General features: G+C 38.6%; 2 protein-coding genes across 5 annotated transcripts; both read right to left on the bottom strand.

Moving 5' to 3' along the window:
* Nucleotides 1–220: 220 nt before the first annotated feature.
* Nucleotides 221–12,792, bottom strand: LOC141594079 (pectin acetylesterase 8-like). 3 transcript variants are annotated; one of them, XM_074414292.1, is made up of 14 exons: nucleotides 12,705–12,792; nucleotides 7,011–7,126; nucleotides 6,834–6,916; nucleotides 6,574–6,703; nucleotides 6,416–6,495; nucleotides 6,213–6,299; nucleotides 5,994–6,118; nucleotides 5,841–5,901; nucleotides 5,690–5,743; nucleotides 5,501–5,578; nucleotides 5,122–5,227; nucleotides 4,840–4,985; nucleotides 4,615–4,738; nucleotides 221–441 (listed from the first exon to the last, which is right to left on the bottom strand). In XM_074414292.1, exons 2-13 carry the CDS (start codon nucleotides 7,123–7,125, stop codon nucleotides 4,631–4,633), a joined length of 1,173 nt encoding a protein of 390 aa, XP_074270393.1. In that variant the 5' UTR covers nucleotide 7,126; nucleotides 12,705–12,792; the 3' UTR covers nucleotides 221–441; nucleotides 4,615–4,630. The 3 variants fall into 3 exon arrangements, with proteins under 3 accessions (XP_074270393.1, XP_074270386.1, XP_074270378.1); XM_074414285.1 differs by lacking the exon at nucleotides 12,705–12,792 and having other exon boundaries at nucleotides 7,011–7,245; XM_074414277.1 differs by lacking the exon at nucleotides 12,705–12,792 and having other exon boundaries at nucleotides 306–439; nucleotides 4,612–4,738; nucleotides 7,011–7,196.
* LOC141594114 (putative inactive purple acid phosphatase 28) lies at nucleotides 12,705–15,253 on the bottom strand. Of its 2 annotated transcripts, XM_074414316.1 has the most exons (3): nucleotides 15,159–15,253; nucleotides 13,189–14,640; nucleotides 12,705–12,927 (listed from the first exon to the last, which is right to left on the bottom strand). In XM_074414316.1, exon 2 carries the CDS (start codon nucleotides 14,347–14,349, stop codon nucleotides 13,198–13,200), a length of 1,152 nt encoding a protein of 383 aa, XP_074270417.1. In that variant the 5' UTR covers nucleotides 14,350–14,640; nucleotides 15,159–15,253; the 3' UTR covers nucleotides 12,705–12,927; nucleotides 13,189–13,197. The 2 variants fall into 2 exon arrangements, with proteins under 2 accessions (XP_074270417.1, XP_074270410.1); XM_074414309.1 differs by lacking the exon at nucleotides 12,705–12,927 and having other exon boundaries at nucleotides 12,999–14,640.
* Between the last annotated feature and the right edge of the window lie 221 nt (nucleotides 15,254–15,474).

The following is a 15,474-nucleotide window of genomic DNA, read 5'->3' as shown; positions in this document are numbered from 1 at the left end:
AATATTTATATTTATATTTATACTACTGTAATTTTAATACTATCTTCATTTTGGGAAAGTAACATTCATCCATTTCACCTGGTAGTGGCCAAGGGCGGAACTATATACGAAATTCTGGGGTAGCAAACTTTCTTCTGCATATAAAAGTTTTAACTAATAAAGTAACACATACGTGACAGGGATGAGAAATATTAAACACAAAACACGCGTACAATACAAATGATGAATCTTTATCTTTATTAATCTCGAGTTGTATGATTAAACCACTTGTCCTTGACATAGGGTGTAGGTTATAGTAAGCCTCCTTTGAAACGGTTTGATAATATTAATAGTTCGGCTGTTACAAGAATTTGGGATAAGTTCGAGGATATAACAGGTGTAAACTTCACCTAGTAAGGTATGTATGTTTTGAGTTTTATGTCCTATGAGGTAACTTAAGACCTATTGAATAATATTGTTACGATATTATTCCGATATTGTGGCAATATTCGGTGTATAATATATATGTGCTACTTATGTAAATAATCTTTTATTTATAGGCAAATAATTAGGATCGTATCTTCTGTAAATTAGTATATAAGTTTATCTTGTATCCTCATGATTATTCATCTTCAATAATAATCAAAATCTTCCCCAGTTCTTTGCGTTCATCCGTTTGTCATGGCATCAGAGCACTAATCTCGATCCTGGCATTTATTTCCTTTCACGCATAAATTTCTAAATACAAAAAAAAAAAGAAAAAAAAAAAGAAACGATAACACAATGACACAGGGAAATGGAATTAAAAAGAATGATAACAAAGTAGAGCAAATCCAACCATCCTCACGATTGTACCTGCATCCAAGTTATTGCCCAAGTTTGACATTAACTCAAACCATTTTTAATGGAGATAATTCTGAGTTATGGGCAGATGCGGTGCGGAACGGTCTCGACGCCAAAAATAAAATGAGCTTTGTCGAGGGTACCGTTAAGAAACCAGGAATTGAGGAAGGCAGAGGAAGAGGCTGTGGTGACCGTCACCAACGAGTCAATGCTGCGATGGTAAATGACAGTGATTCGCAGAAACAGGAATTCACGCCGGAGGAAGTAGTCCAGCTGAGGGGCCTGTTAAATGCAAAGGCCGCAGGTAGTCATAAATCCCAAACAGGTATGGATAATAAATCTTTTGGTAATTGGTTGCTTGATAGTGGAGCATCGCATCATATGACGGGACGACGCGATTTGCTCGACAATATATGGCGTGGCGGAAACTCCACTGTTGGCTTACCTGATGGGTCACAAATAGTAGCGCATGAGCATGGGAGTGTGAAATTAAATGAAAACTTTATTCTTAAAGACGTACTTTTTGTACCGTCTTTAACTTGTGACTTAATTTCTATCCAACAATTGATTAAAGAAAACAATTGTGTCGTGACTTTTTATACCGATCATTGTGTTATACAGGACCAATCTACGAGGATGAAGATTGGACGGGGTGAGCACAGCGATGGGGTCTATTATTTTCAAGGAGGACGTGAGAACATTGTGGCAAGAGCAAGTACAGATGGTGATGCGCGACTTTGGCACAAAAGACTCGGACATCCATCGTCTAGTATTTTACCTCTTTTCTCAAGCTTAGTTGGTTTTAATTTGTCATGGAATTCTCGTGATATTTGCGACCCATGTTGTCGGGCCAAACAGACTCGGTCAGTTTTTAAACCCAATAATAAGAGAAGTTCTGAATTATTTGCCCTCATACATTGTGATATTTGGGGACCGTACCATACTAAAAGTTTGTCGGGGGCACACTATTTTCTCTCTGTTGTTGATGACCGAAGTAGGAGCGTTTGGGTTCACCTGATGCGCGATAGGGGAGAAGTGAGTCAGCTTATGATGAACTTTTGTAAAATGACAAAAACACAATTTGGGAAAGAGGTTAAAATAGTACAAAGTGACAATGGAACCGAATTTCTCTCGGGTATTATGAAAGACTACTACAATGAACACGGGATAGTTTTTCAGACCAGTAATACAGACACCCCACAACAAAATGGTAGGGTGGAAAGGAAGCATAGACATATCTTAGAAAAGGCGAGGGCTCTTCGTTTTCAAAGCAATTTACCTATTGAATTTTGGGGAGAATGTGTTCTAACCGCTGCGTACTTAATAAATAGAACACCCACTCGAGTACTCAATGGCTTGACTCCCTATGAAGTTTTACATGGAAAACGACCTTGCCTTGATAATATTCGAGTTTTTGGAAGTATATGCTATGCTCACAATAAAGACAAACCCAAAGACAAATTTAAAGAACGAGGGAAAAGATGCATTTTTGTAGGATACCCACATAGTAAAAAGGGGTGGAAAGTTTATGACTTAAAAACAAAACAGTTATTTGAGTCGAGAGATGTGATATTTTACGAGCACGTTTTTCCCTTTTCTGATTGTGAGTCGATCGACAAAAATAAAGCACGACAAACAAGTCCCACTGATTCCCATATTTACGTAGATGATGCACATAATAGTGATGACCAGAATGCTAATCATGAACATATTCATGATGAAGAAGAAAATGGTAATAATGACCAAATAATAGAAAATGACATGGCAGAGGAAATGGAAACAGGGGGCACCGATGTTGTGACGAGTGAAGTAAATGAAATGGTGGGACGTGGTGCTCGCGAAAAGTTTGAACCATATTGGAAGAAAGACTATGTTTGTAAGTCGACCCGTATCATAGACCCCGCTGCAAGTGCTCACTCGATCCAATCAACATCCACAAGGAAAGGTACTCGTTATCCAATTTCCAATTATGTCACTACCAATTGTTTTTCTAACAATTACAGGAGTTACTTAGCAAAAGTAGATACGATAAAAGAGCCACGCAACTATCAAGAAGCTGCTCAAACATATGAATGGAGACAGGCAATGTCCAAAGAGTTTGAGGCCCTTGAGATGAATGGGACGTGGCAGATAGTTGATCTACCAAAAGGAAAAAGACCTATTGGATGCCGATGGGTTTACAAGGTGAAGTATAAGGCGGATGGAACCATTGAACGATATAAAGCAAGGTTAGTCGCGCAAGGTTACACCCAAATTGAAGGCGTGGACTATCATGAAACTTTCGCTCCGGTTGCTAAAATGACAAGTGTTCGTTGTTTGCTTGCTGTGGCCGTGTCAAAAGGATGGTCTATCACTCAATTAGATGTTAATAATGCCTTCTTACACGGGGATTTAAATGAGGAGGTCTATATGAGAATACCACCTGGCTTCGACAAAGGGGGATCGTCTAAAGTATGTAAGCTAATGAAGTCTTTATATGGGCTAAAGCAAGCTTCACGAAATTGGTTTGCTAAGTTTGATTCCTTGACAAGGTATGGTTTTGTTCAATCTATGGTGACTACTCATTATTTACTTACAATAAAAACGATGTTTTTCTTGGGATTTTGGTTTACGTTGACGATATGATAATTGTGAGTAATAATGAGGAAGCAAGTAACCGTCTCAAGCTTTTTCTTGACAAAAGTTTTGGTATTAAGGACCTAGGAAGACTTAAGTACTTCTTAGGAATCGAGGTTGCCACCGGGTCTAAAGGATTGTTCCTCAGCCAAAGAAAGTACGCTTTAGAAATTATAAAGGAAGCGGGTTTGGAAGGAGCGAAGCGATCGAAACTCCTATCCAACCCAATCACCAATTGGCATTAGCAGACGGATACATCTTGAAGGACCCCATGAAGTATAGGCGTTTAGTGGGACGACTCATTTATTTGACTATCACGAGACTGATTTAGTGTGCGCAGATACATATTGTCCCATTCGTACATGCCCCCGAGAAAAAGAGCATTTAGATGCGGTTTTTCGTACTATTCGTTATATAAAGGGAAGTCCAGGAGAGGGGATCATAATAGAAAGAAATTGTGATTTAATGTTGCGTGGATACTCGGACTCGGATTTCGCAACATGCCCATTGTCGAGAAGATCCATAACAGGTTATTTTGTATCTTTGGGACAGTCACCCATCTCATGGAAGGCACGAAAACAGACGACAGTGGCAAAATCAACAGCCGAGGCGGAATATAGAGCACTAGCTGGCGTGACTAGTGAAGTAATATGGCTGAAATCTTTACTTAAGTCACTCGGTATTAATCATACGGGTCCAATTGAAGTTTTCTGTGATAACAAAGCGGCATTACACATTGCCAAAAATCCAGTTTTTCATGACCGTACAAAGCACATTGAAATTGACTGTCATTTCATACGTCATCACCTCGTCAACAAAACAATTTCAACGTCACATATACGAAGTAAAGAGCGATTTTGATATTTTTACAAAGGCGCTTGGGGGTGATGCATTTCGTTATCTACGGTCCAAGTTGGGCATTGGTCTACCAAGTGCTCCAACTTGAGGGGGAGTATTGAATAATATTGTTACGATATTATTCCGATATTGTGGCAATATTCGGTGTATAATATATATGTGATACTTATGTAAATAATCTTTTATTTATAGGCAAATAATTAGGATCGTATCTTCTGTAAATTAGTATATAAGTTTATCTTGTATCCTCATGATTATTCATCTTCAATAATAATCAAAATCTTCCCCAGTTCTTTGCGTTCATCCGTTTGTCAAGACCAGAGAAACCTCATTGTCATGCAGAGACAGCGTGACGACAAGTTTTATCACAAGGGTAAGGGCAGTCGATCTTCTGGAATGGATTGCGGTCATAAAACCAATCACCAAACGCTTTTGCAATCGTCTGTAAAATATAAACATTTCTGGTTAGAACATTGATTGCATGTATTTTGTATATTCCGTCATAAATAATCATATAAGGAGAATAAGATGCAAATTTCTCACAGTATTGTCTAGACGAGGAGAGTCCTCCGCAAACCATGTTTCTTGAGCCTCACTTTGGCAGTGACAGTAACAAGAGTTGATGAACAACCCTCTAGTCGGGTTGTCGCCTATGCTCGACAATGCCATTATGAACTGTTTGTTGAAACCTGAAAATGATGTTTGTGATTCCATTTTACCTGTAAATACTATTCTTTTCGCGTGCTATACTCTGAGATGAGTAACTAAACACGCGCTAATGAATACTGATAGCAAGATGATAAACTGAAAAGTGCAAGAGTTAACCTTGTAAGTCTAGAATCTGGCTGTCAGAACACCGGGTTATGTCATTTGTACAATTTCTCCATTTTCCATGAGGATCAACCACACCTTGGAGGTAAATATTGACTATCTGCATCATATGATAATTATGTCGAATTTAGCATTAGACTAGTTTTTTAGCATAAAGGAGTTCAAGATAGCGGTTTTGCTGTTGACTGGCAAAGGGCTTATAACATCGGTCATAATTCATGAATATCATCGTCAATGACTTACCAAGCTAGGTTTAGGTAACATCTGCTCGGGTTTTGTAAAAGTAAAATTCACAGGATTTTGCATTCATTTCATTTCTTCGGTCAATTTGAACTAGAAAAGAGAAGTAGAAAGAGCAGTTGTGTATGTATACCTGCCAGGAATCATAGGCTGAGTTTAGCAGAAACAACGGCGTCTGAATGTCCCTAGCTGCATGCCGTGGGAAAATGCACTGTAATGCCAATAATGATCGCCTTTCAGTATAACGGAAATGAGATATCCAAAAATCCCTTAAAAATTCTGTCTATGAACTCACTTAACAGGCCACAAGTGTATTTCTTACCAATTCTGGTCTGAATGTAGAAGTACAAGCTTCAGGCAAGTTTTTCGCTGATCCCTGATGTGAACAACCGAAAAGTTAATAGAATATAACGGAAACAAAAACGCAATTACATATATGAATCTGCGAGGTTTTTAGTAACATCTGTACGTACATGTGTGGTAACAACTTCGGCAAAGTACTCCTGAAGAGGTCGCGGTCCATAAAGAGCTTCCCTGAAATCAGATCCATTACAGTCAGAATTCCTGACTCCGTACTTCAACCAAAGACGGGTTAGGAAAAAATGAAAGACTTAGGTTGATTATACGTGTTTATGAAGAAACCGCCATCAGATAGGCATTTCACTCTGGCGCCAGAAGGTAACAAAGCTCGGAAATTGTCACATTGCAGGATCGCTCCCAGTCCACCAGCTGAGCATCCTGCAAGAACAGCCTGCACTCGCATTTGACAAATTTTCGTTAAGTAGAGTATTTACCAAGAATATATTTTTCTTAGTAAAGATCAAAGGAATCGTATGGACTCGTACATTTTGTGCATCCTTCATTCCTTTTGCTAATAAATCATCCATAACTGCCCTCCAGGCTCTTGCTCCTCTATAATAAACCTTTGTAATCTACTCCCAAAAAAAAAAAAATCAAAATGGAGTGAGCTAATATACTCGTAATTTATTAAGGCATCGAAAAAAAAAAAAATCCTGAAACAAACACTGTAATAGGGAAGACTACATACAGGATCAACTGCTTCAACATCTCCTGTGTAGGATGATCCATCACAGTAACGAACCTCGACACGATTCCAATTGTAGAAATCTAACCATTAAGATGTGATTAAGGCGTCGATAGATGTGAGAAAATAACAGAAAATTAATTTAAATCTGAAGCTAGTACCAGGATTATGCTTTGATTCGTTGCTTAATATCCCCGTGAAGTTATAATTAGTGGACATTAACTTAGATGAACCAAATGCAGAATGTGAACGATCAAGGCATGTAGTTGCATTGTTGCACCATGCTCCACCCTGAAAAAAAATAAAAAATAAATCAAACTTTCGATTTTATTAAAAAAATATTCAGGCAAAGTCGTTGAGCCATTCAGCGGCCTGCAGTCAGAACCGTCGACTAGCTGTACAGTTAAGAAATTGCACAAACCTGCAAGTAAATCAACCAATTATCGACTCCAGTTTCAAATCCCTTGTCGAAATGATAAGCAGGTGGGCTTCCATCCAAACACACTGCAAAATCAATTTATCAGACAAACCCGACTCATAGTGCATCAAATATTCGTACCTATCCAATCCAAATGACTTGTTTGTCATGTCGACTTACCACCACCTTTGGCCACTGCATCTTGAACAATGGTTATTGAAACATTGAAACCCTCAACTTTTATCAATAGCACGAGGCAAACCAAAAGTTCCAGCCATTTTGAAGAATTCACCATACTGTTCATTTTTTGTCTGTCTTCAGAAGTTATCAACGACAGAAATGCAAATGGAATAAGGATTCCTCCCCTTTCCAAGTCGTTTTTATACGTTTGATCAAATTACGCGAGTGGAGTATTGAACAAACGTATGGAAATGTAACAGTATATAGTGCATGCCGAATAGGAAAGCCATGATGTAGGTAGAAAGTGAACTAAAGTTCAATAGTGGAAGTGTGGAACTACACTTTTGTTTAGCTGACAGGTCAACAAATGATTGTCGAACACCTGTAGTATCAAAAGCTTAAAATGAACTGTCCGAGGAGAAAAAAAAAGTTTAAATTGTAGACTTTTTTTTTTTTTTTACAGTTAAAATTGTAGATTTGAACTATAATTCGGTTTAATTCAGTTAATTAAATTGAAAATTACATGCAATTCTAATACTGTTAGTAGAAAAATAAATACAGTAACATTATCTTTACATTCCATTTTTAACTTCAACCTACAACATTTCTAATTTAATTAGGCGAAAAGTTGATCAAATTTTAAATCAAAATTAACAAATTTTTAATCAAAATTAAAACTTTATTCATAATATTTGGGCCTGAAATCGAATAGGTTAACACCGACCTCGGACACGTGGTAGAAAAGCTTGGAGAAAAAGAAATGTGGTTCGATACGATCCCAAACGGATCAAATTGAAGTGTATATAATACACGGTTTTCGAGATTTTAGGGTCCGGAATAAAATTCTATCTACGGAAATCATATAGAAGTTTACTCGGGTCAATCGGCCACACAAAATTTGAGGAACAACAGAGTATGTGATAAACAAGCATTCGTGGAACCTCGGATAATCATGAAAAATGGACTAATACTCGTTATTTGGGCTCGAATCGAATAGGTTAACTCCTTTAATGTCCTCAAACACGTGGTAGAAAAACCTGGAGAAAAAGAAACGTGGACCGGTACGCCCTCCGGAACGTCTCAAATTGAAATGTAAATAATACATGTGTGCGAGATTCGAGGATCCCGAAACAAATTTCTACGGAAATCACACAGAAGGTTACTCAAATATATAAGGTAAATCGGCAGCATAAAATTTAACGAGCAACAGATGATATTTTGGGGTGCCGGTATGCGATAAACCAGCATTCGTGAAACCTCGGATAATCATGAAAAATGGATCAATACTCGTTATTTGGGGATGAAATCGAAGAGGTTAACTCCTGTAATGACCTCGAACACGTGGTAGAAAAACCAGGAGAAAAAGAAACGTGGTCCGGTACGACCTTCAGAACTCCTCAAATTAAAGTATATAATACACGGTTTTCGAGATTCGAGAGTCCCGAAACAAAATTCTACGGAAATTACACAGAAGGTTACTCAAATCAAGTAAATCGGCCACACAAAATTTGAGGAGCAATGGAGGACATTTGGGGGTGCCGGTGTGCGATAAACCAGCATTCGTGGAGTCTCGGATAATCGTAAAAAATGGATTAACTCGGGAAATCACACAGAAGGTTCCTCGGGTCAGATAAAGCCGCCACACCAAATTTAAGGAGCAACGAGGACATTTTGGGGTGCCGGTATGCGATAAACTAGCATTCTTAGAACGTCGAATAATCGTGAAAAATGGAGTAATACTCGTTATTTGGGTCTGAAACCGAATAGGTTAACTACTAAAATGACCTCGTACACGTGGAAGAAAAACCTGCAGAAAAAGAAATGTGTTCTGTTACGACCTCCCGAACGGATCAAATTGAAGTGTATAATACATGGTTTTCGAGACTATAGGGTCCTGAAATTTTTTTTTACGAAAACACACAAAAGGTTTCTCGTACCAGGTAAATTGGCCACACAAATTTCGATGAGCAACGTAGGACATTTGGTGATGCTGGTAATCGCATACGTCGAATCTCGAATAATCGTGAAAAATGGATTAATACTCATTATTTGGAGCTGAAATCGAAGAGATTAACTCCTGAAATGAACTCGGACATGTGGTAAAAAACGGGGAAAAGGAAAAACATGGTCTGGTACGACCTCCGGAATGGCTCAAATTGAAGTGTATAATACACGATTTTCGAGATTCCCGTAACAAAATTTTCCGGAAATTACACAGGAGGTTTCTCGAGTGAGATCTAGCGGCCACACAAAAATTGAGAAGCAACGGAGGACATTTGGGGGGTGTAGGTATGCGATAAACCAGCATTCGTCAAACCTTAGTTAATCGTGAAAAATGGATTAATACTCGTTATTTAGGGCTGAAATCGAATAGGTTAACTCCTCTAATGACCTCGGACACGTGGTAGAAAAATCGGAAGAAAACGAAACGTGGTGTTGTACGACCTTTGGAACGGCTCAAATTTAGGTAGATAACATAGTTTTGGAGATTTTAGGGTCCCGGAACAAAATTCTACGGAAATAACAGAGAAGGTTAGATCAGGTAAATCGGCCACACAAAATTTGACGAGCGACGGAGGACATTTTGGGTTGCCGATATGCGATAAACCAGCATTTCGTGGAACCTCGGATAATCGTGAAAAATGGATTAATACTCTTTATTTGGGGCTGTAATCAAATAAGTTAACTCCCGTAATGTCTTTGAACACGTGGTAGAAAAGCCTGGCGAAAAAGAAACGTGGTCCGAACTCCAGTACGACATCCTGAATGGATTAAACTGAAATGTATAATACATGGTTTTCGAGATTATAGGGTCCCGGAATAAAATTTTCCGGAAATCACACAGAAGGTTCATCGGGTTAGATAAAGCGGTCACACAAAATTTGAGGAGCAACGGAGGATATTTAAGGAGCCGGTTAGCGATAAACCAGCATTCTTAAAATCTCGGATAATCGTGAAAAATGGATTAATACTCGTTATTTGGGTCTGAAATCGAATAAGTTAACTCTTAAATGACCATGGACATGTGATAAAAAAAAGGGAGAAAACGAAACGTGGTCCGGTATGACCTCCCGAACGGCTCAAATTAAAGTGTATAATACACGGGTTTCGAGATTCTAGGGTCTGGGAACAAAAACAGAAATCATACAGAAGGTACGTTCTCGGATCAGGTAAATCGGTCACACAAAATTTGAGGAACAACGAAAGATATTTTGGGGTGTAGGAATGTGATAAACCAGCATTCGTCGAATCTCGAATTATCGTGAAAAATTGATTAATACTTGTTATTTGGAGAGGAATCGAAGAGGTTAACTCCTGAAATAACTTCGGACATGTGGTAAAAAATCTGTGAGAAGAAGAAATGTGGTCCGGTACGACCTCTGGAACGGTTTAAATTGAAGTGTATATTATACACGGTTTTCCCGGAACAAAATTTTCCAGAAATTACACAAAAGGTTTCTGGGGTCAGATCTATCGGCTACACAAAATTTGAGAAACAACGGAGGACATTTGGCGGTGCAGGTATGTGGCCACCATTCGTCGAACCTCGGATAATCGTGAAAAATTGATTAATACTTGTTATTTGTGGCTGAAATCGAATAGGTTAACTTCTGTAAAGACCTCGGACACGTGGTAGGAAAACCGGAAGAGAAAGAAACGTGGTCCGGTACAACCTCCGGAACAGCTGAAATTGAAGTGTTATAATATACGATTTTTGAGATTTTAGGGTCCCGGAATAAAATTCTACGGAAATCACATATAAGATTTCTCGGATCAGGTAAATCGGCCACATAAAATTTGAGGAGCAACGGAAGATATTTGGGGTTGCTCGTATGCGATAAACCAGCATTTGTCGAATCTCAGATAATCGTGAAAAATGGATTAAGACTCGTTATTTGGAGCTTAAATTGAAGAGATTAACTCCTGAAATAACCTCGGACACGTGGTAAAAGACCGGGAAAAGAAGGAACGTGGTCCGGTACGACCTCCGAAACGGCTCAAATTAAAGTGTATAAATACACGATTTTCGAGATTCCAGGTCCCGAACAAAATTTTCCGAAAATCACACAAAAGGTTTCTGAAGTGCCACGCACAAAATTTGAGAAGCAACGGAGGACATTTGGGTGCAAGTATGCGATAAACCAGAATTCGTCGAATCTCGGATAATCGTGAAAAATGGATTAATACTCGTTATTTGGGGCTGAAATCGAATATGTTAACTTCTGTAATGACCTCGGACACGTGGTATAAAAAACGGAAGAAAAAGAAACGTGGTGCGGTACGACCTCCATAACGGGTCAAAATGAATTGCATAATACACGGTTTCGAGATTCGAGGGTCCTAGAATAAAATTCTCGGGATATCACACACACGGTTCCTCGGGTCAGATAAAGCGGCCAAACAAAATTTAAAGAGCAACGGAGGACATTTTGGGGTGCAGGTATGCGATACGCTAGCATTCTTAGAACCTCAGATAATCGTGAAAAATGGAATAATACTCGTTATTTGGGCTGAAATAGGTTAACTTCTGAAATGACCTCGGACATATGGTAAAGGCCACATAAAATTTGAGGAGGAACAGAGGATATTTGGGGGTGCTGGTATTCGATAAATCAGCATTCGTCGAATCTCGGATAATCGTGAAAAATTGATTAATACTCGTTATTTGGGGCTGAAATCGAATAGGTTAACTCATGTAATGTCCTCGAACACGTGGTAGAAAAGCCTGGAGAAAAAGAAAGGTGGTTCGGTACGACCTCCCGAACGGATTAAATTGAAGTTTATATAATATACGGTTTTCGAGATTCAAGGGTCCCGGAATAAAATTCTTCGGAAATCACACAGAAGGTTCATCGAGTCCGATAAATCGTCCACACAAAATTGAGGAGCAATGGAGGACATTTGGGGTCTCGGTATGCGATGAACCATCATTCGTGGAACCTCGGATAATCGTGAAAAATGGATTAATACTCGTTATTTGGGGCTGAAATCGAATAGTTAATTTCTGTAATGACCTCGGACCCGTGGTAGAAAAACCGGCCGAAAAAAAAAACGTGATCCGGTACGACCTTCCGAACGGCTCAAATTGATACACGATTTTCGAGATTCGAGGGTCCTAGAACAAAATTCTACGAAAATCGCACAAATGTTCCTCGAGTAAGATACAACGGCCACACATAATTTGAGGAGGAACGAAGCACATTTAGGGGGTGCAGGTATCCGATAAACGAGCATTCGTCGAACCTCGGTTAATCGTGAAAAATGGATTAATACTCGTTATTTGGGCCTGAAATCGAATAGGTTAACTATTGAAATGACCTCGGACATGTGGTAGAAAAACCGGGAGAAAAAGAAACGTGGTCCGGTGCGACCTGTGGAACGGCTCGAATTGAAGTGTATAAAATTAACGGTTTTTGAGATTCTAGGGTCCCGGAACAAAATTCTACGGAAATCACACGGAAGTTAATCGGGTCAGGTAAATCGGCCACACAAATTTGAGAAGCAACGGAGGGCATTTGGGGTGCTTGCAGGATCGCTCCCAATACACCAGCTCAGCATTTTGCCATCCTGCCAAAATAGCCTGAAGTTGTATCCATACCAAATTTTCGAATTTTTTCATTCAGGCAAAGTGGCCGAGCTAGTAATCAGTGGCCTACCCGTCAACTAGTAATACAATTAAGAAAGTACACAAACCTGCATGTAAATCAACCAATTATTAACACCGCCTTCAGTCCTTCATATCCCTTGTCCAAATGATAATCAGGTGGACTTCCATCTAAACACCCTGCAATTCAATTTTACATGACATTTGGCCACTGCATCTTGAACAATCTTCATCGGAACACTTGAGCCGTCAACTTTCATCAGAATCACAATGCAAACCGACGGCTTCAACCATTTTGAAGAATCCCGCATACTGTTCATTTGTATATCGGAAACACACCGATTAAGTTCTCATAGATGGGAGGTACTATAAATAGCTCAACATACAAATTGTAACCACACACAATTATCATTTATGAATAATAAAAGTATCTTCCTCTATCAGCTCCTCTGTCTGAATACAATATAAAGAGGCCGTGATTCAAAACTGCAATCTATCGTACATAAGCTCTGAAGTCTTAATTAGCAAGTATGTTAAGACTTTTGATTAGCTTGGCGGCTTATGACTGGTTACCTGCTACAATCACGACTCATGACTCCAAAGGAGTTGCTTATCAATCTTGCTTAACATCTTGTCGTCCAGCCGTTTCCATGTAGATAGTCTGTCTAGCCCAATCCAAGTACTCTCCTTCTTCGAAAGCTGAGCATGTATGACCCTAGCTCTCCGAGGCCATCCTACTTTACCATACCCATGATATCCTGAACCTCCACCATAGCAGAACCATATACCATCTAAATTCCCGCAGAAATCGTTGGTGTGGTCATGACCAAGGAATACAGCTTTTACATTCTTTATTTCAACCAGCTTTTTTAGTACTTGTGAATTTACAGATGAACAGGCTACCGCTTCTTGAAACTGCCCAACAATTTTCTGATAATACAACTGTTTTATTTCCGGGATTGGTATGTGGAAAAACCCAAGGGTCAAAGGTTCTGTTTGAGAAACATCTTGCAGCCAATCAAGTTGAGAATTTCTAATCCAGCCATATGTTCGCCTACCGTCGACAGTCACCCTATCTCCACTGTCAAGAAAGAAGAGGTTCAACACACTCACATTGGCCAAGGCAGAACCATAAGGTCCATGGACTTGAAGATTGTAATTCCCGAAACCATCAATTCCAAATGTTGGATCTTGAGACAATGGATTCACTTGGGAGACGGAATAATCCATTAGTGAAATCAATGACATCAACTCCTCTCGATTCAATGTTGACTCTTGGTCATGATTTCCCAGAACAGCAGCCCAAGGAAGCCTCGATTCTACTGCAGGACGAAAGACATCAAACAGCGACTCAGCTGCATCTGGAGTACTTGACCCAAATATATTATCTCCAGTAAAAGCCAGAAAATCGGGTTTTTCAGCTTCAATTAACCTCTGAACAAACCTAGTTGTATTGAGATCAGAACAATACTTAAACTCTGAGGGTAAAACATCTCTGCATCTTGTTAACAAACCTTGACCAAAGTGCATATCAGCCACCTGAAGAATTTTAAAGGTGCCATCTTGGGAGTTGAATCGTAACGGAAGTTGTGGGGATCTTTTAATGGTAATGTCATTGAAATCAACTTGTAAGTTATCAAGAAATTGGGTGTGGAATAAGTAGATTGAGGCTAGGATTGAGATCAAGTAGGTAAAACTGATAATCCATTTCCTCCATATATTTTCCATTTTCATTAATAATGGAACTTTACTAATATGTAGATGTAGACATGATGATGATTGATGAACAATTTCATGTAATACTACCTCCGATTCTTTGGAATGCTTCGTTTGCTTTTTGCACAAGGATTAAGGCTCTGAGCGGGTGCTGGATCACACCAATAAAATAGGTTGATAATCGGACGGAGTCATCATCTACAGGATTAATTAGATTAGCAATCACCAGTGGATTCTTTTTGATTTGCTCCTTTCTGAGTGCTGCATTTAGCTTTTGTTGACTCAAGGCTGCTATTTACTCTCTAAGCCCTATAACATTCGAACAATAATCAAACAATCGCGAAGGCGAGAATCGAAAACAATATGCTACATTTCATACAAGACCAATCACATAGATCCCAGAAAAAATATAATCCCAATTTAACACAAACTAACAAACCCAAGAGTAATTCTCTCAATTAAAAAGCAATACTCCCTCCGTGCCAATCATTTGTTTACCTTTTATATTCTTTGTGAGACGTATTTTGATCAAAGGTAAACAAATAATTGAGACGGAGGGAGTATTATACAAAATTAACAAAAGGGTACACCCAAAATCACACAATCTCACTACTAGCTAGAAATCAAGTAAATCCATTATACTAACATTGAATTTATAATCATTAGATATGAAAATTGAAGCATATTTATTGAAGCAAAAGTATACAATTAACATAAATGGGTATCACTCTAATTGCCCAATAATCAATTAAAATGAACAATTATATAGTTACAAGACATAAAGATTGAAAATTTTAGGGTTTATACGTCAAATAACAGTGATTTACCTGAAGTTGCATAAAGGTGAGAGAAGCAGTTGTAGAAAGATGTGGGAATTAGAGAGAAAATGTTTCTAAATTAGCAGGAATTAGAAGGTTTGGTTTAGTTAATTAAGAAGATTAAAAATAAAAAGACGTTATGAAAGGTCTTTTAACTTAACCGTCTTAACAAGATCTACCGTAACTAATTATAATCACGGTTTATTTTTTAGTATAACATTTTTACTGTGTGCATAAAATTTCGGTATTGCTTTTTCACATACGGACTTTGCTCTTTCACATACATTTTTTCATTAATTTTCCATATGATACCCTTTTCCAAATC

Source organism: Silene latifolia, chromosome 1 (genome assembly GCF_048544455.1).
Source record: "Silene latifolia isolate original U9 population chromosome 1, ASM4854445v1, whole genome shotgun sequence".
Lineage (NCBI taxonomy): Eukaryota > Viridiplantae > Streptophyta > Magnoliopsida > Caryophyllales > Caryophyllaceae > Silene > Silene latifolia.
This window is presented reverse-complemented; position numbering and strand designations above follow the sequence as displayed.